This window comes from Lepisma saccharinum, chromosome 1 (genome assembly GCF_977018435.1).
Source record: "Lepisma saccharinum chromosome 1, izLepSacc3.1, whole genome shotgun sequence".
Lineage (NCBI taxonomy): Eukaryota > Metazoa > Arthropoda > Insecta > Zygentoma > Lepismatidae > Lepisma > Lepisma saccharinum.
Window position 1 is genome coordinate 186,092,118 of NC_139229.1, and position 23,395 is coordinate 186,115,512.

The 23,395-nt window shown below is 37.2% G+C and overlaps 2 protein-coding genes across 2 annotated transcripts in view; both read left to right on the top strand.

Moving 5' to 3' along the window:
• Nucleotides 1-9,332, top strand: part of LOC146005238 (N(4)-(Beta-N-acetylglucosaminyl)-L-asparaginase-like) — a 36,566-nt gene extending 27,234 nt beyond the window's left edge. Inside the window, exons 3-6 of the mRNA XM_083144325.1 lie at nucleotides 626-851; nucleotides 4,000-4,187; nucleotides 6,723-6,830; nucleotides 7,640-9,332. Of these exons, the coding sequence (XP_083000451.1) occupies nucleotides 626-851; nucleotides 4,000-4,187; nucleotides 6,723-6,830; nucleotides 7,640-7,868 (751 nt within the window). The 3' untranslated portion in view covers nucleotides 7,869-9,332. The remainder of the gene's footprint in view (nucleotides 1-625; nucleotides 852-3,999; nucleotides 4,188-6,722; nucleotides 6,831-7,639) is intronic.
• Nucleotides 9,333-10,358: 1,026 nt separating this feature from the next.
• LOC146005245 (N(4)-(Beta-N-acetylglucosaminyl)-L-asparaginase-like) overlaps nucleotides 10,359-23,395 on the top strand; it is a 33,824-nt gene continuing 20,787 nt past the window's right edge. The window contains exon 1 of the mRNA XM_083144355.1: nucleotides 10,359-10,505. The gene's annotated coding sequence lies outside the window, so the exon portion shown is untranslated. The remainder of the gene's footprint in view (nucleotides 10,506-23,395) is intronic.

Below are 23,395 nucleotides of genomic sequence, written 5' to 3' on the forward strand. Positions count from 1 at the left end.
TGTGATTATAGTGTTGTCAATGAATAGTTCAACATTCCATGCACTACCCTTCCTCTCTCATTCTCTATCTACGATTTACTAATTGTTTGAAATACAGAAAATCAAGAGATCATTTCCTAAAGTCAGGATCATGATAAAAAAATATATTTTCAGATTTGTGTATGAAAGTTTGCAGATTCCTGCAGGCTTCTAACAAGATAAGTGGGCAGGTGGCACTTAATATAAATGTTTTGCTCGAACTACATAAATGTAATTTGTTTTTAATGATAGAATGGTAAACCAGCAATAGGAAATACTTCCAACAGATTACGAGTACTTTCTGAAGGAGACATGTTTATTGACAAGCATAGTGAACATTAAAAGAACCCATATTGGGAAGATAACAAGAAGATTCAGGTTCATTTTTAAAAATCTTCTTTATTCATTAAGAAGGCAAGAATTAAAAATGACCATGTTGTCAACTTTACACAGTAGTAGTCTTGTTGATAATGTGTAACTATTGGTAATAACTATAAGGATTCCTTCCCCTGGAGATTTTTTATTGAAATGTCACCGTCATATGCTCAGTGTTTAAACTTGTTTAAACATTCAGCTTATTTTGATGCTTTTCTTTTTTATGTTGCAGTGCAACTCTTAATATTGGTGCAGTAGGAGCCTTACGCAATATAAAGCATGCTATATCTGTAGCACGCCATGTCTTGGAATATACCGATCATACATTGCTTGTAGGTGAATTGGCAACAGACTTTGCAGTATCTATGGGTTTTACTAAGGAGGATCTCACCACAGAAAAGTCACATAATATGTGGGAAGAATGGAAAGCAAATAATTGTCAACCTAACTTCTGGACAGTGAGTTTTTTATTTGTTTGACTTAGAAGAATTACATCAATTTTGTTTTTGCCAGATCCGTTGTACTGTGTTATAAATTAAATATTCTCACATTCTTGAATGTTGGCAATACCACTTAAGATTAAAAAAAAAATAGAAGAAGAAGAAAGAGGTTTGTACTTATAAGTGGCTTATCTTGAACTCCCTCTTCAGTCCCATTGTTTGGACCTATTTCCAGATCCTTCTGCAACGAGCCCATGAATTAAAATGTTAAAGAGGGTTTACAGTTTACAGAGTTCAAGAAAAAGATGGATATAAATGTGTGGCTGACCATGTTATGAAATATTCTTTTGTATATATATATTACAAACAAATAACTGCTTCAGTTTTTTTTAAATGTTTTAATATTTTTTGTACGATAATTGGGTAAAAAGGTCAGCATGATCTTCATGATCAAATGTTGTGCCCTCTGTCGAGATCCTGGTAACACAAATAACAAACATAATAGTGTGAAATTTTATGATTTTATATTTTTTTGAAGTATTATTATTAGTTTTAACCTTTGTACATGATATGACTTGAAAGTTTACATATTATTAGATTTATAATTTACCATGTTTATTTTTTATAAATTTATTGGAATTATCTGTGAACACAAGAAAGACTTATAATACAGGTATACTATAAATGATTCATTCGATTTCAAAACACTGTCCAAAGTATTGCACATACAGATATGAATAATACATGAAAATAACTGTAAACTCACCAAGTTTTCCTCACATTCTTCAAATGTTCAATGTTTGCCCCTTTAGCCACACAACACACATCCAAGAGGTAGTTGAGTTCCACCCATACATTTTGTAGCAATCTCCTGTCAATGGTAATCAGAGAAGCATTGATGCGTTCTCTGAGCTCTACCGGTGTCCAAAACAAGGTCTCTTCTGAATTCTCGCTGAACTTCAATAACAGATGAACATCTCGCATATTCGAACACACAAAACTCTTTTCTCGGTTTGTCGCCATTTTGTACAGGCATTGCACTCATGCTGCCAACTGGTGTGTCACCAGGGGTGCCCACAGAGGGGCTTCATGATTCACCTGCATCATGGGAATTTTTGGAGGGGACAAAATTTTATTCCAATTCTATATATCTTCACACAAAAATGGGGGGATCGTATCATTTGATTGAGTTGTTATTAATATTGGTTATTATGTATAGTTTTTCTACCTACCTGTGGGTGATCACGGCGATAGGGTTGAAATGAAACACCACCTCTTATGCCTTTAGAATCTGTTTGGTTGGAGAAGGGGGGGGGGTACTCGCATTAATACAAGGTTAGTCGAGCAGTCAAACTGTGCAGAATAAGGTTGACTAACAATGGCAGTGAGCTTAAAGTATCTAAAGTAAACATATATTGCTTAAATATGTCTGTATTATACAATGACGCAACCCCAGGGGGCAGGGAATCATTGCCACCCAACCTTTGATGGAAGTCAATTCTAGGGAGTAAGGGGGGACTAACATTGACAGCCAAGGGCACCCCCTTCGATTTTAAATTTTATGCAAATAATAATACATTTTGTAAAATTTTCTTGCTTGCTATGCTCACCCTATGTGCTTTTCTGTTTTCGTCAAGTTCATAGCTGTAGCTATGGTCGGCGGGAGTCTGCCATGACTGCCTAATGAAAAAAAAGTTGTAAAAGAGAGAATGCCATGGCATCCAGTGAAATTATTTGCGCCCTATTAAATCAATATTGTTTTCAATTGCAAAAATTGGATCTAAAAATTTTTTGGCTCGCTTTGCTCGCAGTCTCCTTCTTTTCTGTGATGTAATGTATTTCAATAATATGTGTGGTATATTTGTATTGAATAAGCTTTGAATACGTGCACAGTTTAGTGTTAGCTTGTTGCATATGTATTTTCGTATTTTTTGTCGCTCCATGTTGCATATGTGTGAAACATATGTTGTACATGAAAGTTACACATGTATCTTTGGAATGCATTTATCATTCATTTTCTGCCATTTATAAATACAGTTTGTGAGCTTGTTTTCCATTATTAGCTAATGTGAAATTGACGGGTTTGAAAATGTTTCATATAGTTTGTTCCAAACAAATGCTTTAGCACAGACTTCTACCCCCCCCCCTTTCTTTGCATAATTTATGAGGATACTACTACTACTACTATTATTATTATTATTATTATTATTATTATTGGTACGTTTATACTGGTACTTCCCCCCCCCCTGGACAAAAATTCGTGGTTGCACCTCTGGTATTATATTTTTTCGGAAATTTTGTCTGACAAAAATAATTTGAGTAATTAATTCTGGGGGGGGGGGGCAAATGTTCTACCTTTTTTGGAGGGAGCGCATCATGGGCTTTGGGAGGGGTATTTTTATGTACCATTCATATCTGCATGTGCAATACTTTGGAAAATGCAGTGTCTTAAAATCGAATGAATCATTTATAGTAGCCTTGTACTTAGTTCAGTTCTGCAAGAGCTATTGAAGTAGTAATTATGCAATGAGGAAGAATTCTCCCTGTTCAAATGTCATTGAATTAACTGTTCTGCATTTTAGTACATTTCTTGTTTTACATTGCTTTTCTACTGCTTTTTCACTAATTGTGATGATAAGGAGGAACAATAATTAGATGAAGTTGATGAAGGGGATGCTATCAAATACTCATACCAAACCTGGAAAAGTAGCTGATGAGATACACGAGTCCACCACTCAGTATTTTTGGCCATCAAAGCAGCTGCCTTCTGTCTGAAGTGAAAATTTTCTTCACTGTGTAGAAACGTTATAATTGGTGCAGCAACAGAAAAATTGTATCTTATTAGAGTGTTATTTCTTTGTGAAATAAATTTTGCATTCAGTGATTTTTGTATACATTCATCTAAGGATTTCTTGGGACATACCCTAAAATTCTAGAACATTTCAAATTTATGATTTTTTTTTAGATGACAATACACTTTATGCCTCTGTAAAACTTTCAACCTGCCAGTTCAAGAGTGCAGGTGTGGTTACTGGGTGTATTCGTGATATTTCTTTAGAATAGAATAGAATAGTATTTTTATTTTCTACTGAGCCAGGTTCAGCCTAGGGCTGCTGTACCACCTAACTTTGTAATCATAATTAACTTATTAAACTTATTTGGGCAGAATGTTAGTCCAGATCCAACCAAGAACTGTGGACCATACAAGCCAGTCTCTTCAAAGAAAGGACATGTTGAAAAGCATCAAATGTTTGGCGAAGATAATCATGATACAATTGGAATGATTGCCATTGATGTAAATGGAAATATTGCAGCAGGAACATCAACAAATGGTGCAAAATTCAAGATTCCAGGGTATAGTTAATGTTTTTGTTTGATTTATACTAATTTATTTTGTTAAGTATCGTAAGGAAATTATGTGTTAGAAATTAGAACTTATTCAGTACTAATACTGTGAAGGAGTTGGGGTTAGGTGGTAGAACAGCCGCAGGCTGAACCTTGCCCTGTAATAAAGGCAAAATTGAAATTGAAGTTGAAGGAGTTCCATCTGCGCCATTGAAACATTGAGAAAAAAATACCACAAAAGAAATGTAATCAAATTATTTTATTGTTCAGAAGATAACAATACTGTTATTGATATATCATAATTCTTAAGTATTTTATCAACTAATCTGAATACACGTATGTTAAAACATACAGGGCTACCATAAATGATGGCACCAATTTGAAACATACGTTACTCATGTTTAATGGAAACTAGATGCACAAAATTGTTACAGATTGAAATATAACTTCAAGAAGTGTATGCTGTTGACCACCAGGGTCAATATTAAAGGAAGTGTCTAATTGAAGGAGGAGAGGTTTCCCACATTCACAAGTCTGTTTTTCATGTGCAACACTATGTCCATATGAAGTTTACTGAATATCCACCCATTGGCTGTGGCACTTTCAAGTGCTTCTCCTAATTGATGGGAAGATGCTGCATCTGTAAGCAATAGTCAACAGGCCTACTTCCAGTAGAGGAGGAAACAGTGGAGTGACCCCATGCAAGCTGCAAAGTCACCCTTACTACAGACCATGTTTGATATTTCACAGCAACCATTGCTACAAATGATCATGATAATCTGCAGTGTCCCACATGTCTGGCAAGAATTCGACTACATGCAGGATATGTGCCATGTTACCAAGCTTTCTTGTCTTCAATAGCAGCCATTTTCTCTAACGTAGTTTCTGGCCACAAGCAGTGCATACTATGTGACTGCAAGTTAGAAAAACATAAACTTTTTGAGTGTATCTTTCCATCCATACTAATTTTGTGCACATGGTTCATATCAGGAACTGCAGATGTTAGCATTGTATAATGTAACATTGACTTAAAAATCATAATTTTTCACTAAAAGAATCACATGTCTGATAATAATCAGTCTTATTTTTAGATTGTCTAGACATTTTGCGAAGTGTTTTCGATGCATTCACAGTCTGGATAAAATTGATTTTGTTAAAAGCAAAAACCCGGAAAATTCCTATAATTGAAATTCATTTCTGTATATTGGTAGAAATCAAGGGACACCACAAGATGCAAAGTTGTTTTTCACTATAGAGTGTAAGTTGTAGGAGTTTCAGTGTATTTTTCAGTAAATCCCTAACAATGGCAATTTTCTCCTGACTAAATCACAGGGTGCACAGAATCCATTAATGCATCAACTGATAATAAAATCGTACTGACAAATGATCAACCCAACACTAAGGAGAATATTTATCTACAGGCTACATAAAAGAAGTGCTAATTATAAGTGGCCGCAGTGGCTCAGTCGGTAACGCGTCTGACTACCATGCTCAAGGTCCCGGGTTTGATCCCCGGCCGGTTCAAATCCGGGAACTTTTCTAAGGTTGGAAGCGGCCCCGGCACCCACCCAGCGTCGAATAACATGGGTACCTGGGGGAAACCCTGGGGGGTAAAGGTGGTCAGGGGCATGATGCTGATCACATCACCCCCCACTCATGACCAGATCAAGAAAGTGTGGGGCGTTACCCCCACACCCCCTATACACCTTCATGGCGTGGTGCTAAGCACAGGGGGAGCACAATTTTAAAAGAGGAGCATGATTTTTAAAGGCTAGTGTTCTGCATGGGTCAGCACGTTGACGTCTCAATTTTTACAGTCGCATTTTAGAAATTATAAAGATAATATGATAATACTGGTCAGATTTTCTGGTATATTAATATTAATTAATATTAATTTTTCATTTCATTAAAAAAGAAAACAACAACTTGGTATCGTAAGTGCAAGATTTGTATCCAAGAGACAGGTTTTAGATGGAATTTATCTGTACATTATACACACTTTTAATTTGCAGAACTGGAATTCAAATTTAAATAACTGTATGAAGTGAATGAAAAATTTAGATAAAATATCAGGTCATTATTTCTATATTTTAATTCATCGGAAAGAAAAATTTGTAGAAAAGTGCAAGACTGTTTTGTATGTAGAACCAAAACAAGAAAACTATATAAAATAAATTAACTTCCCATTCAGAATATTCCTCTCTCTTTTTGTAGAATAGGTATGTTGGAGCTTATCAGACAAACCTTCAATTTTGTTATGTTATGAAGTTCAGTATTTAGTATCAAGATGCTAAATGTTCTGATTTTATTGTTTTTCTATGAATTCAAAATTATTTTGGATGTTATATTAGAATCAAGTGAACAAACACTGACCAACATCCATGCATGACCTTGACCTGTGACTTTATGTTATGATATACTTACCTATAGATTCTTGAAATCAAATCACACTTGTAAATTTTCATGAAGTGATTAAATACATTAAGCCATGAGTCACAATTTTATTGGCACCATATCTAAAATAGTACATTAATTATTTTCCAGTCGTGTTGGGGATTCACCTATTCCTGGTGCAGGAGCATATGCAGACAATTCGGTTGGAGCTGCTGCTGCCACAGGGGATGGAGATGTCATGATGCGATTTCTACCAAGGTAATTAAAGTATGAATATCATTAGTTGTTGCTGTTAAATGGGAGCGGGTCTACTAACTGGGAATTATAGGAACCAGGAATTATTCATGAATTCTGTATTGAGTTTTCTCATGAATGTGTAGTTAGTAACACATTCCGTTGGAAATATGCTTTAATGAGGGTACTGTGCTTCTTTTTTAACCTAGAAGAAAGTTGAGATTGTTAAGAAATAAAAAGATTCAATGAACATTGTGAAAAGGAAAATGGAACTATGCATCTTGATAAAAATTAAGTGATATGTATGCTTTTTTTTAATTTTGATTTGGTTTTTGTTATTTAGCATTGCTTTTTGCCACTTTTGGCTAATTGCGACGATGAGAATGAGTGATGATGTAATGAAATTGATGAAGGAACACTCACAAAGGACACTCATGCCAGGAATTGAATCTGGGACCCCTGGCATGATAGTATGTTTACTCCACTCCACCATAGAGGTCAGCTTGTGTGCTTTTTAAACAATCTGTTAATTATGAATTTTGGTGAATTCATAATATTGTATTCTAATTGATTGATATGTTGTATTTTATGTTACGTTTCTGCTACTTTTGCCTAAGCATGATTATAAGAGGGTGTGATCTATGACTGTGAGTTCTTACAAGTCTCACAAGTCCCATTTCACTATACCACTTTGAATGGTAACTGCTCAAGTAATTATTCAGTGAATACAACTAAAAAGATCCCTTCACAGTAAATGAGGTATGAAATCTATGTGTACCTTATTTCTTGAACTTCCCTCATGTATGCAAGCAGTAGCTTTTGTTTTGTTTCAGCTTCCTGGCTGTTGAAGAGTTGAGAAGAGGAGCTACTCCTTCAGCTGCAGGAGAGTTTGCCGTAAGACGTGTGGCCAAATATTATCCAAATTTTATGGGGGCAGTTGTTGTGGCTTCCAAAATTGGGACCTATGGAGCAGCATGCTACGGAATAGATACATTTAAATACTCAGTTCGTAATGCTGATTTGGGAGGTGTGACTGTTCAGTCTGTTCCCTGTGTGTCTTGATTTAATAAGATTGAAATGATTGTGTGTATAAAATAATATATGATTCTTGGTGGTGTAAATAGAGTGGGATTTGAAAAGCAAGAAATTTTGCACAAACATTTCCAACAATGTTATTTTTACTACACAACATTTTAATTGTATTAAACAGATGTGTAATCATTATTACTGCATGCCAAGTATATGTGATAATGAGCTAGGGGTGAGAGTAATGAATAGGGCTAGGATTTTGAAGCTAATGCATTTTTTTTTTGGTAAGGCAGAAACAATGCATAAGTAGATAGGAACGTGTTTTACACGTAAATGAATAAATTAGGATGCCTTTGTTAGGGAATTTTTTTGCAATTTTTTACCCTTTATGGAGTAAAGGTCATCCTTTAAACTTTTTAAACTGTTTAAGTAATTTTTCTGCCTTTTAAAAGTCATATTATGCATTTTTCTACATTTTGGTGAAAGAAGGAACATTTTACATGAAAGTGTAACCCTTTGAAGGGAAGAGGTTCCCGACTCTCGTCTCATTGTCTTCAGTACAGTTCTGTATTTGAAGAAACAAATAAATTCTGTGCAGTATTGTTGATACAAGCTGTTGTGTAACAATTCAGCTCAAACAATGTGATTCCTCCCTGTATCAGTAAATATATTGTCGCCAGACGGATTATTGTTAAAAAACAAGGGGTACAAAGTTTTGTACTCTGTATCGGACATTTTGTCAGGGAAATAATTTGCACACTATGGAATTGAAAGTGACATTGTTCATTTCAAGTATGCTCCTCTTGTGTCGGTGGAAGTCGAGACAATTTTTTGTACAATGTACAAGGCTCTCTTGTCCGACAACCATTCACTTTTGAAAATTTGCATATGATTTTCGTTGTTTACTGCAACTCAGTACTTAAAGTGTAAAAGATGACAAAAAGTGAACTTTCTTACTTGTACTACCATACGCAATGAACGTGTGATAGAAACTGTAACGTTGATTTGTAATTTGAATTTCTCTTTGTAGTTTATAAATTTGTTTTACAAATCTTTTAGAATTTTTGGGTTATTTTTCTAAGTTTATAGGACATTTTCTTGCATATATTAGGTCATAAATGCATTTTTTAAAGGTCATTTCTTGGCAATTTTAAGGTCATCAAAATCCTAGCTCTAGTAATGAACATTAATTATTTTTGACTGATAATGGAATGTTGTTGAATCTGTAATTTTACTGATTAAATATTTCCATACAACTTGTTATTAATTTTTCTTGTATGTATGTATTGCTTGCATTGTAGAACCATTCCTCTTGTAGTTAAAAGCATTCAAACATGTTTCTTGAGGTAACATTTCAGAAGAACACACTTTCTTCATATGACATTAGATCAAGCTCAAGACTTATCATGGTAGGTAAATTATTTTGAAGTTTTTTTTTTTCTAAAAAATGTCAATTTTGTTCTTCCTTTAACTTTCATTAATGGGAGGTATAATGTATAAGTTTTACCTCCACTAAAAGCCCTGTCATTCTGAGAGAAAAAAAATGATTTCATCTCTCTACGACAATTAGTTCTCGAGCTATGTTTTTTTTGTACATCACACCAAGTTTGAGAAGCACATATGTGTTAAAAGTCCTGTCCAGAGGGGCTTTCCAGGCATACAAGGCCTTGTCCCCTAAAGGTTAAATGATTGTAACAACTACGAGAGAAATATTTTTGTTCTTGTTCATGATATATTAAGTTTTTTTTTAAAAAAAAGGTGTGTATAAAACTGACAAGACTTTATGCTTGTAAATTTGAATGACTTCAATTTTCAAATACTTGTTTGTTTGGCTATATCACTGTATCACTATATTCCCTACCATAATTAAAGTCGACACATGTCTCTGAGGAGTAAAATTTCCTTACCTAGTTAAGAGCTGAGTCTGTAGAGGGACACTCAGCACACAGGACAACATACAACCCTACAAAGGATTATACTGGCAATAGGTGTAGATGCCAGAGCCTCGTGTTTTAAAGTCCATCTTATGCACAAAAAGGCCAATCGGGACTGGACCTACAGTTTAAAGTCAGAGATCTGGACCACTATGTGCCTCCACCAGGTATCGAACCCGAGACCACTTTATTACATTTTTTTGTACTCTGGTTGACCTATTTGCACAAGAATAAGTTTTTCATTGAAAAAGTACTCACTAATATTTTCCCCCTGGTGCTGGGTTTGAGTCTGGTATGTCAGTAAATAATTTGTGAAAGAAAGAGAAACCCTGTGTCATAAAGGTTAGCAAAGGTGAACATTTCCTGCATTTATTTGCATATGTTTTATTATTATTAGTCTCCATCCAATCCATCACAGCAAAAAGGGAACAAGAAATAACTTGAAAGAGTCCTGGGGCTGACAAGATACGGTTCACTGCTTATAAGGAGAAAAACAAAACAACTTGCTTTTATGTTAAGCTCTGAACCAGTCATACACAAGAACCTCAGTAACCTTGAACAGTGCGTTAACCTCGTTCGTTCACCTCTTCAGTATTAATGACACTTGTCCAATGTGGAAGGACAAGCATGCAGAGTGAAGAAAACAACTTGATGCTGCTTAGTTCATTTTGAGTGAATACCGGTGGAATATTTTGCTGCTTTTGCTCAGTTAGAAGTTGGAGGTTTTGTAAACCAGGTAAGTTTCTTGACTTAAGTTGGACATCAGTTCTCTGTAAATAATCAGGATATGCAAGATTTTATAAAAATCATCTTTGAGGTGCCCTAATGCAGTTCACAGAAATTCAACTAGAAAGTCTACTGGAGCTGTAGCTTATTTGCACTTCTAAATTCCAAATCAGTCTCCTGGTTACAGTAGTCATATTTTTTAATAGTAATTCTCAATTTCTTTGTTCATTGCTGTCATTTGTATGGAATGAGATGTTTTCATATATCTGTAAGATATAGACACCATTCTCCAAATAGTGGTTCCGAGCTTGATTAGTTATACATATGTGCTATTATTAGGGAGCAGATGTTTAGGTGATTATGATTATGCTAAAATATTGAAAAATATATTTTTTTTTTATGTTCTAAAACAGTGGAATATGTGGCTAAAAGTCAAGGCTATTTTGTTAAAAATTCTAAAATTTCTGTCAAACAAATAAATACTCACCAGTAATAGCAGGACGTTAGTTGGTTGTTGAATTTTGCTGATTACAGTGAACAACAATGCATATTTCCAAATTATCCACTGAAAATGCATGCTGATTATCTCTGAACAATGATTTGTATTTTGAAAACTACCTTTCCCTATCACATGTAGCCAGATGTATATTTGATGCACAATTACACCACCAATATTACCTATGCGTTCAAGGCCATTTAATGAAGGGATCCTAGGTTTGATAGTCAGTGGAGGTACGTTCGGATCCCACTTTAAACTGTAGGATGATAGTACAGTGCCATTGTACGCACTGTAGTGGAAGTGGCCAGTGTGTTGTGGAGTCACGAAAAGCATAACAATTTACCACGTATTTCATCCATTTTTATGCATTAACTCCAAAATATGCATTACACGAAGAATTCAAAAACTTTATTTTGTGTGGAATGTCTAAAATATCTAGTTTTTTTTTCTTTTCCTAGAAATATGTGTTGTATATGCTAAAGGTAAAATTATGCATTTGCATGTGAAATAAGACTTCACAGATTACATTGCAGCATATATGGTCAGCCTTCCTACCGAGTATGGCAGACTTCCAAAGTAGAAAAAAATTGCCTAAACATCTGCTCCCTACTGATTATGTACTGCCTGTAGAATTGTTCCTCATAAGTAAAATGAACGTGATAGCTTAAGGTAGTGGACAAATTGCTGTGAGCGTGATTAGTTAGTTAGTTATACATGTAACTAATTGTGGACTGCCTGTACAATTGTTCATTTTATGTACAATGAATGTGATAGCTTGAAGAAGTAGTTTCTTATCCCCATCGTTGTAATTCTGATTCAGAATATACAGTTACGAAAGTGGACTGGTAGGCAGTATGCACCCAGTATTCTCTCTCTGTCTGTCTGTCGGTGTGCCTGTCTCCCTCCCCTTCCTCCCACAAGATCTGAATAGCTCTTTTATTCATACAGAGGTTGTTTCCGATCTATGGTGACAAAATTGCACACCTTGGGCAGCACCACCAAGCGGGAAGAGAATGAAGCTGCCAGTCGTGTAGGCACGTTGGACCGCTGACTGTGCACGACAGATGTGGTCATTGCGTATCGGGAATGCCACCAAAAATCAGTGCATATTGGGAGGGTTGCATAACTGCACTTTCCGGTGTAAACTACAGTTATAGTGCCATTATAACTGTGCAAGGCATGGATTCACTGTCCAAAAATGGCATATCACGGGTATTGAAAAGGGCAGGTAAGGTGAGGCGTGGGATGATTCCTGTGGGACAGAAACAGGCCAGCCCCCAGCCTGCCCCAGCCTGCCACACCAGGTACAATTCGGGATGTCAGGGCACTGGTCACCTGGGAAAATCCAGCCCCACAAAGAATTATCGCGAACCGGCTACAAACATCACTGAAGACAGTGTACACCATCATTCACCGCGATTCAGGTTTGGAAAAGCGACGCAAGGGGCTTGTTCATAAGCTCTTGCCAAAACAGATCCAGGAACTTCGAACCAACTGTCGAGAGCTTTATGAGCGACGCCTGTCAGGTGAAAAGTGGAAGTTCATTCTTACATTGGATGAGGCATATGTTTATCTTGAATGTCACAAGCCACGTGCAATTTTTTATCGATCAACAGGTGCGAGGGACTGTCAAAGATGGTTCACTGAAGGTAAAGAATGTTTTGGCACAGGATTCATGATCATTGCTGGATACTCGTACAATGGCAAGCTGGCCATACATCGTGTTGCCAAAAATGCGAAGGCTAATTCCGATTATTAGGTTAACGTCCTGACACCCATTTATCGCCATGACATTCCCCATCTCTACGGGAGAGACCAGAATCGTGTGTGGGTGCATCAAGACAAGGTGTCAAGTCATACATCTCGCTCAACCCGCCTCTTCCTCCAACAAATGGCAGAAGAAACTGGAATTCGTGTCATTCCAGTGAAGTCACCTGATGCCTCACCGATGAACTTTTGCACCTTCGGCCTAATGAAACGAGCCTTGTCTCAGAGGAGACCCCGCACCATTGAAGGGCTATGGAAAGCCTGTCAGGTGGAGTGGTTGAGGCTGGACATGACTACACTTCGTGCCAATCTCCTGCAGTGGAAACTTCGCTGTTGGGCATTTGCCAAGATGCAGGGCCACCAAATAGAGCACTCTCGATTGTGGCGACATGGTTTCTCTTAAGGTAGGTGCAGTTTGAAATCGTCACCATGCAGTGGCGTGCATACAATGTAAGCTACCGAAGCATTGCTTCGGAATGCAATAACGTAACAATATATGTCATTATAATCACACGATTATTCAATAATATCTAGATAAAACTGTTCCATTTCTTCGCTACACACAGAACAAATTGCAGGCCTCCACTGAGCCGAAGCGATCTCCCTCTCACATCAGTTCAGCAGTGGCAGACATTTGCACGTGCACCTCAAGGTCTTTGGCTGTATGCGTGTATTTCTGCTACAAACAAAGCTAGCATCGGACAGGGAGTTAGTTTACACTCAGGGTATGATATTCCGTCTTCCAGTGCTACGGCGAGTGGGAATAGCTTCGGCTGATGGTGACGTTACCAAGGCGAGGACTCTGCTGTGGGCCGCTTAAAAACTTGTAAAATTACATAGGTTTATCGCATCACGGAGGCAATTATAACTCTTCGGAAGCAATGTTCACATCACATATTTCCTTTTCAGTACTTTTCTATCCCTTTTCGAGTTAATCGTGGTAAAATAAATGGATGACAACGGAAGAACTTCGTGGTGAATTCACCCATGTCTTTGGTTCCTTAACACTATTTCTCTATACTTTTACATGCAGCAATGAGGGTAAACGATTCTTACATGAGACAAACAATAGAACACCTCGAAGGAGAAGTAAAATCAAACATTTTAAATGCCTCTGGGTGTGGGACGGGTAATTTAGTGCAAGTGGGCATATTTTTATGCAAAAAGTTGACTAATTGAATTAAATATACCATAACTTAACGCAACTGGATCAAGAGAGAGAGTAGGATTGGATGGAAAGGTTGAATTAAGTCCCTAGGAAGCCAAAGGTCACAGTTCGAAACTTCGTAAGGCACAGATATAGCAATGTGTTTCCTTTCCTCACTTTCATCAGTTCAGCTTTTATCCTCATCATAGCGATCATACCAAGAGCTAGAAATTCACCTTAAAATAAACGACATACATACGTATATAAATGTGTGTGGGTGCCGGTCTCCGTGGTGGAGTGGTTAGCATATCACGTTACAACACCAGGGGTCCCAGGTTTGAATCACGGTCGGGACATGGATGTTTGTGTGTGTCAATTCATCACTCATTCTCATCTTCGCAATTAGCAAAAAAAGAGAAGTAAAATAAACCAAACAATCAATCATTCAAAATGTGTGTGTGTGTGTGCGTGTCTGTGTCCTTAAAGGACTACAGTAAAGAACAGCAATTCTGTTGGCCTCCATCGTGTAGTATTAGCAAATCGAATCGCGTGATTCGAACCCGGGAACATCAGTGACTAGTTCAAAGTTTGAACAAACACTAAACTTGCTTGGCCACCGAGGTGCCGGGAATTTATTTGTGATTATTCCTTAATCCACAAATGATGGGTCTAATCCAGAGGCATGTTACCGCACGTAACAGCAAAATATAAAGAATTTAAAAAATGTTTAAATAAAATGACAACATTGTTAAATACGTTAATTAATGAACACCGCTGCTGTTGAGTAGATATCGCCTAGGGCATTTTTTTCTGCAGCCGACAGAAGCGAAGAGGGAGGCCGTTCCGCTACCCTGAAGAGGCAATAAGGGAGAAGAGGGCACCAATTCAAGGAAAGAATGGGGAAGTACTTTGGGGCATATTGTGCTATGGGGTTATTCATATGCCTGTTACGGGGCTCTTGCCATTCAGACCTACCAGTGTTATCACATCGGATTGGCAGAAAAGAGCTAAATCCTGCTTAAAATATAAATATCATTTCTGTGAAGCAACTAGAAGTAGACTGCAGAGCCAAGGCTGGATTGAACTACAACCGAAACCAGTTAGGTAATAGACGAAAATATAGTTCCTTGGTGTGATTTGTGATTTGGACAATCCTTGCTCCAAAATACTAAATTGGCAACAGTAATACGTACAACTGGGCTTCCGTTCCACAAAGGAGCGGAGCTCTGTCGTCTGCTGGGTGCTCACCACACAAATGTCAAACTGACCCGAGAAAAGTGTGGTTCTTCTTCTTCCACTACACACCTCATTGCAAAGAAACAGAGACAGATGAAGAATTGACAAGAGTCTACCACTATTCATTGGATTTTCAAGGTAACTGTCTCATGAGTGGTAGTTCTTTTTAAGGAGTGTTTGTGCCAGTGGCGTAGTGCAGTTCTCTGGGCCCTGCAAGTAAAATATTGGGCTCCCTTAGTGACAAAAAAAATATGATGCAAGAGTGGGACTGGCTTACAATAGTTAGCTGTACCATAAATTAACTTTTACCTCAAATACTCTGCCTTCTCATTTTTTGTTATTGACTTGAAACTAAATCAGGATGGTCTGAATCTCTGATAAATAACTGGAAGAAGAATATGGAAATATTCTCTCTTACTTCAAGACAGCTGCACAGCCAGGAATCTTTTTTGGAGGAGGGAGAGGCTTCACGCTGCCAAATATTTTATTCGTGATCCTTTGTATTTTTTGCTTGAAACATTTTTAATAAGGTTACATATAATACACATATCTTAAAAGAAATAATGTTTTTAGGGAACTGTTAAAGGATAGGAAACACTCCTCTTTTGGACTCTGAGGTGGATGCTCTTTCAACCCCAAAAGCCATCCCAATATTCAACGTACGTGTTGCTCACATTAGCCTTCTAATAGTGAGTAATATACTCAAGCAAACTTATCACTTCAGTTATGGGGGTTGATCTGCACCTTTATGCTCTCGGCGGTGACTTAATATCACAAGGTCAATTGCAATCTGCTAGGAAGTAATAGCACCAGACTTCAGTCTTGAGAGAGAGATAATAAAGCGGCAATGGGACTCTATTCACTAAAAAAATTGTTACTTAATGAAATGCCGATTGGAAGGACTGGAGCTCCTAAAACGTTGTTGCCACACGGTCACGGTGTTTAATTTTGGTGTTAGTGGACCTCATTATTATAATTAATAATTTTATCGCTGCCATTCTTTTTGATAGATCATTGATCATATATTTCTTAAAGACTTTTTCATGAAACAAGAGGTTTTATTAATAGATCAGCAATGCTCGAATTTGCGTACGCATCATGCTCCACCTACTACATCGTCTTCAAGTAGATCCATGCAAGTATCCGTTCCTACAATGCCAGGGGTCCCGGGTTCGAATTCTGGCCTGGGCATGGATGTTTGTGAGTGTCCATTCATCATATCACTCATCCCCATCTTCGCAAATTAGCCAAACTTGGTACAAAAAGCGAAGTAAAATAAAGCAAATCAATCAATCAAGAGTCCTTTCTTCTATCCTCAAACTCGAAAAAGGAAATTTGCAGCTAGGAATTTTCACTTCAAAACTGCAGATCACAAAATCGTAACACATTGGAAAAGAAGAACTAGTTCGACAGAGATGTCCACAATATTTCAGTATGTAATAAAAATGAACTTCACAAAATAATGGTCACATTTAACTCATACGCTGTTTACTCTGCGTGTCAAAGGAGGGAATAATGGCTCTCAGAACAAAGAGAGAATTGCCCCTGGATTCCACCTCCAACTGAGTTTTGGGGCCCTTTGAAAAATCGTAACAGGTGTAGAGAATGTGGGAAATTCATTTCAGCTATTATTTCAATATGAGAAGGCTTGGGACCCCCTTGAAAATATTTAGTGTGATGTTACATTTTAAATATCACGTGCAAAACTAATATTAGCTGTAAAAGGTCATGAATTACCAAGTGTGATGTTTATTGTGACATTAAACTTGGTTGAGCAACTGAATCGATTAGTTCATCAACTGAATCTTTCTACTGGATTCATAACTGTAGACAATTGACACTACTTTTAGGACAAACTGCGATGCTATAAAGGTATGTCGATTTCTATCTCCGGACAAGTTACCCGCGCCCCTTTGGCCGAGACAATGTGCCACTACTTATTATTGCAGACGTAGTCTTATCATAGAATGTTACTAGGAACCAGATTTCTGTTCAGTAAATCTTTTTTTTTTTCGAGACTATCTATGGAATATCTGAGATTATATAACATTTCAGGAGAAAATTGCGGGGCCCCTTTCATTGAGGGGGCGGCCGCTACGCCACTGGTTTGTGGCTAAATCACTGTGCGGATTGCAAAACAAGAACGAAATGAACAAATATCTAGCTCGAAGCCATGTTTTCTTTACCGGAAGGGAGGGAGGGGGGGGGGTTGATAAAGTCTAGCAGGCATAATTGTCGTACTGATAGCCGGTAACACTTTTGAAAAAGTCACGCCACGCCACTGGTCTAATCTTTCATTGGGGTTACGTTTTCCCCACTTTGAATTTCTAAATATAGCCTATGGGGATTATTCCTGAGTAAACAAAAAATAATCGATCAGGCAATTCGACTATCGATGGCGGGGAAAGAACTTCCGGTTTGACCAAATTCCCAATGAAAACAAGTGGGATACAGTTTATCTTCTAGCTTATTTTGTTACAAAAGATCACATACCGACTGGATCACTTGAAATTTGAAAGCGATGGAGATAAACGAAAGTATGTGGAGAAAATTGGAAAATTCCCGGATTCATTACATGCAGATATAAGGGATAAAATTATAATATTTCCCAAGACAAAGTTTCGTGCTAAGACTTCTGCAGGTTGAAATAAATCTTACATAAATTATGCAAAAGTATAATTTTCAACATTGTGTATTCAACCACAGAAATTTTTGTAGGAGGTAAAGGCCTTTAATAAAAGTAGAATAGTAGTTACCTGTATAATAATTACGACGGTTATAAATGTTATTGTACAATAGCTAATTACTAAACTAATATTTATTATTATTTATTTTTTCATACTATTCGATCCACAAGCCGAGTGAATATCCAGCACAACTATTTTCCATTAATTATTTTACATTTTATAGTTACAATACTGAAATGCACAGTTGTTGTATTTTATTATTAACTTTTGCAAGTGTCGTTGAAGAAAATATTTTAGATGTTAGTAAAAATTTTATTAATAAACTTTACATTATGTGACCTCACATAAAATTATAATTTTTGGAATTCTGAATGATTATAAACAGTTCCAATTTTAAAATTTAGTCAACACATGTGCGTTAGACATTTAAAATCTTCGAAACAAGTAAAATATTTTAATTTGATTTACTCCGGTGATGTAGTGTCGACTATAGAGGCTCAAGGTAGATAGAGATTAGGTAAAGCCATCCGAAGATTGCCGATCTTGCACGAACGCGTGACGTCACCAGAGAGGGAATGAGCTTGGCTGAAGCAGACGGACCCTAGCATTTATATGGGAGATTCAGAGAGCAAAAGTATATTATTACTTTTAGGAGGGGGAAAATATTAATTGTCATCCTCCAAGATGGTATTGAGGCATCCTTTTAATGATTAGTAACATAATTGAAAACGCGCTACTTTTAAAAGGGGGCAAAGTACAAGTGAAAAAATGTATTTTGAAAATCCATATTCCTGAAACTTTCTGACCGATGCGCTACAAAGAAAGTTGCGTGTTCTCCTATAGAATTTCGTCATTTTACAAATCGTAATATAATTTTAACAAAAACGTGGCATGCTAAAGAAGAATTAAAGAGTTTAAAAAATTATTGATTAATAGACTTAGTTTATTTTACCTCGCTTATCTGTCACATATGGCTAATCGCAAAGATGAGGATGCGTAATGATATGATGAAATTGATGAAAGGAAAGTAGACCCATGCCAGGGCGGGGATTCGAACCTGGGGGCCCTTGTCATCGTAAAACGTTGTGCTAAACACTTCGCCACGGAGGTCAGCATTTCAAGGAAATAAACAGAAAATGACAATGATATGGCATCTATGTTTTAATATGCGAGGAGGTTATTGAAGTAACAAATAATTATTACTATACGTTGTGATGAAAATTATTAATATATCTGAAATATTGAGAGTTGACCTTGCACTCTCTAAATGTACTTTTAGGGTTACGCAAAACCTTTACTCAAAATTAATAGTGTAAATTTATAAGCTATTAACATTTAGAACTTATTCCTGTTCGAAAAAAGAAACTGCCAAGTCAAATTAATATTTCGTAGAAATACATATATTTGTCTTTCATGAGGCCAGGACAGTATTTGGAGGGGACGGTGGCTTGGGAAGGCTATAGCCCCGGATCACGATCTGCAAAGGGGCTTCCAGTGGGAAAACATCGTGCGAAATGATTATTTTGAAATGGCTCAAGAATACAAAGATATAAGTTGACATTTGACAAGCTTAGTCTAAAACTTACAACTGAAATCATACATATGTGTGTGTATGGGGGGGGGGCTATGTGAAGTAACACAGTGGTGAGTGGAATATGATTCACAATACTAAAATTAAAATAAATATGTGGGAACAATAGAAATCAAAATATGTTGTAGCTAGTGAAGGCGCAATAGAAAAAATGGAGGGGTAAATCATATTTTCCCGGGGCAATCATGTTTATTACTATAGGCAGTGACCCCTCTGTAGTGTGGTCACTGCCTATAGCTATGCTGGAGAAGAATGCGCTAATTAATACGTTATTAAATAAAACAGATACTTTTAAAACTTTTAATCAAATTATTTGTGAACTATGATTTAAATTTAGAGAGAGCACATACCTATGAGTTAACTTCTGAAGCCTGCCATTTCCGAATCTTCTTCCGGTGTAACTGCACTGCCCTTTGAGCCCTAGCTGCTGCGTTCAGGTGGCGGAACGAGCAGAATACTAATTAAAACAAATATGTGGAGAGTGCAGTGATATTTTACGGGAAGCAGTCACGTTTATTACACCCTTACATTTACATATAATATTAAAATGTTCTGCTTTTAGATCTCGCGCAATGCCTTTTCCACAAAAATGGGCAATCCCGCATTTTTTATAACAATCTTGTCTTTTCGTTTACTTACGCAATTACCGACTGGAAAGGCAATGATATTTTAGATTTCTTCCGTTAGTTTTCTGATAATAGTTTTCACAGCTTTCCATAGCATTTAGGCATGAATTCAGTTGACAAGAACAAAATAATCTTATTTTGAAACATACAGCAAAAATAAATCCAACGCGTTTAAGTTAAAACTCCCTTTACATTGGAAGCCTGGAGAGAACAAAACAGGGGTTCTTTCGTAACATGATTTCTTGAAAACCATTTTACACATTTGAATCAACTTTGTGATAAATTGATTAGAAAGGATGAATCTTAACAGTAAAAGTTGTAACTTTTCGCCTGCTACTATATTTTAGAAGATATTCGTTGTCAAATATCTCAATATTTACATAAGGAACCAGCCTTTTCCGTGCCGAGCTTCTCGACGATGACGTAATGCATCCACGGACAACTGCGCATACGATCTGCGCCGCCGAACGAGCACTCCCTGATAGAGCCTATTCCCTCGTGTTTGTGTCCAGTCTTTTCGCTCTACTGCCTGAATTCTTAGATTTTTCCGTATCGGATCTGTCTGAAAACTGTGCATAGATACCCGAGAAAAAATATTTGTTCACAACCTCGTGTTAAAAGCCACACAACGATTGTCGCCTTTTCTTAAGACACTGCCTTTGCTCCACGTTATTATCAAAACCAGAAGTGAAGTCTCCGCCCGCGCCAAGGAAACACAGAAATGTAAACATCCGGTGAATAGCCCTCTTTCTTCAGTACACCCTTGATTAAAAGGACATGGAAGGTAATCATTTCTGCAATTTTCCCATGTCTTGGGGCAGTTGAACTCTTTGCCACCCTCATAATCCGCTAACGCTACCATCAAATTTATTACTTCATCATTCATTTTTATTGTTACGATTATCTTAAAGATGTCAGAATTCGCACCGCCGCCATGTTTGCGGCCAAGTTGTTTGTCGTCTGCAAGGAAATACCCGCCACGTAGGAGAATGGGATCCATTCTCTTTGCACGTAGCTTTCGTTACACCTGCGCCAACTGTACGTTTGTTGTGACTTAGTAATGTGTAAAATTTCGGTAGCATTGCATACAATTAATGACAATGTTGTGTCATCTGAAAAGATGGTTAATTTTTCGTGTTCATGCTCTTTGCGCAGTCGACACAAAAAGATATGGAGAAAAGGCGAAGTTTTGCGGTGTAGATCCATATGAACTGGACAATAACGGAATGAAAAGGGGCCTAAACCTTTGGCCAACTCTAGTTCACGTGTGTTCAGGGGCGCCGACTTGCCAAAATTATTGTGGGGGGGGGTGCTCTGACCACTCCCTTTTTGAAGTTTTGGCATCAGTGCTGGGAATCTCGTAAAATCCCATGAATTCCTAAAAAATATCAAAATGTTTATTCACAGTTCGAATGCAGAATATTAATTGTCCACGGATGGATATGTCACAAGTTTCGTCAGCCATAATAGCATAATATTCCCTACTTCGCAAAACAGATGTCCCTAATCATAGAGGAGTCCTAATATATCAATGATCTCGTTCTGAATGTCATGTGAGAGCCATTTGTAGCCCGAACTACCCTAGTTCATGCACATCGTCTTTTGAAACTCTTTTTAGTAAAAATTTTCACAATACTCATAATTACATACTTAGTATATAGTAATAAGTCATGTGTTTTGCTGTCTCTGGTCATAGCCCCCCAAAGTTGATGGTCTAGAACATTTCAAATGTGTAGTTAAAGTTATGTTCATGTGGCACAATTCAGAGTAAACTTTACAAGAGAAGCAAAATAATACATTAGATCCTCTTAAGCAAAATTATTTGGGGGCTCTGCCCCCCACCCCATCGTTAACATTGGGGGCTCGAGCCCCCCCAAGTCCCATGGAGTCGGCGCCTATGCGTGTGTTTAATTTAATGACTTGACCCAGCTACCTGGAATCAATTCGTTTTCGTATTTTGCTTGAAATATTTACATCCAGTGCACTTGGGTGCCCAACGGCGAAGGAAACAGTAAGCAAATCGTCTAATACCATTTTCATTCGATCTGTATTAAACAATGCGATGAAAATGAATTGACATAATGAAGTGAATAAGCAGAGAACAATGCCTGCTTCGAATCAACATAGTTTCATTCCTTAAAACAACACAGGATGTAGTAATGAAAATATTGGTGGACAATTTGCATACAATGGACATTTCCACTCATTTTTTTTTCAACAATTTTAAAAACTACACCCTGGAAAAATGATCGCTGCAAGTTCTCGCGTTTCTCTGCGTCCAGTTTAAGGCAGAAACGAGACTTCCAAAGTTGCGAGGCTAGCGTTGCGCTGAAAACACGCCGCCGCCATGTTACTACGTCAGTCCTTAGGGAGAGCTCGTTTGTCGTCTGCTTCGAGCGTCCAGTTCCGGATGGGTAGCCTACGGTGAGCGAACACGTGCAGCAGTTTCACAAATCTGTACCGATTTAAATACTGGAAGGAGGAGCGATAGGAGAAAGGAAAGCTATGCTTTGTAATGATCATTCTTCTATGAAATATCCGTGCTGCTCACGTGCAAGATAAATTAAAGGGTTCAGTTGCGTGTGTGTTCTCAGGCCATACGAAAAATATTGCTTATAAAATTGGTTGCTGACCAGACACTCAAAAATCATTTTTAAACTTATATTTATCGATATTTACCGTAACCTATGTAGTGTAAGATAGGAATTTTCACTTTATTTATAAAGCCTATTTAACTTTCTCTTCCATAATGCAATTTCAGTTTGTGTTCCATTTCTGTTGCGCAAATTATGATCAAATATGTTTGTGCAGATAAGAGAAAATACACTGAGAAGATTACATTAGTTGCACAGTACACATCTATACTTAGTTTATGTATAATTATTACAAGGAAATAATGTGTATAACCATGGGCGTATTTAAGGGGGATTCAAAGGGTCCAACCCCCCTCTTTTTTTGGTTCACTAAAATTACCAGTTTCCTTGTTCTATCCGCTTGTTCATAAAAAAATCCTTCGGACTTATTTCATTCTCTTAAATTAGAGACGTATAGGACGGGATACGGATGGGAAGGAAATTTCGTAATTCCACACACCAGATGGGACTGCAGACCAATATCTGCAATTTCCTGAGAGTTTCGGAATTTCTGCGATAAGAAACTGCATTGAGACTGTCAAATCAGTTATTCCCCCCCCCCCTCGAATCATATTAAAGAAATTTGGTTCTTAAAAACGTAGTGACACAAGATGAACAGAAAAGTATCAATACTAAGTAGCGTGACTTCGTGACTACAAACACACAACTTTGTCGGGTCCAACATTCCCTCCCCCCATGCTCCCCAACAAGCTA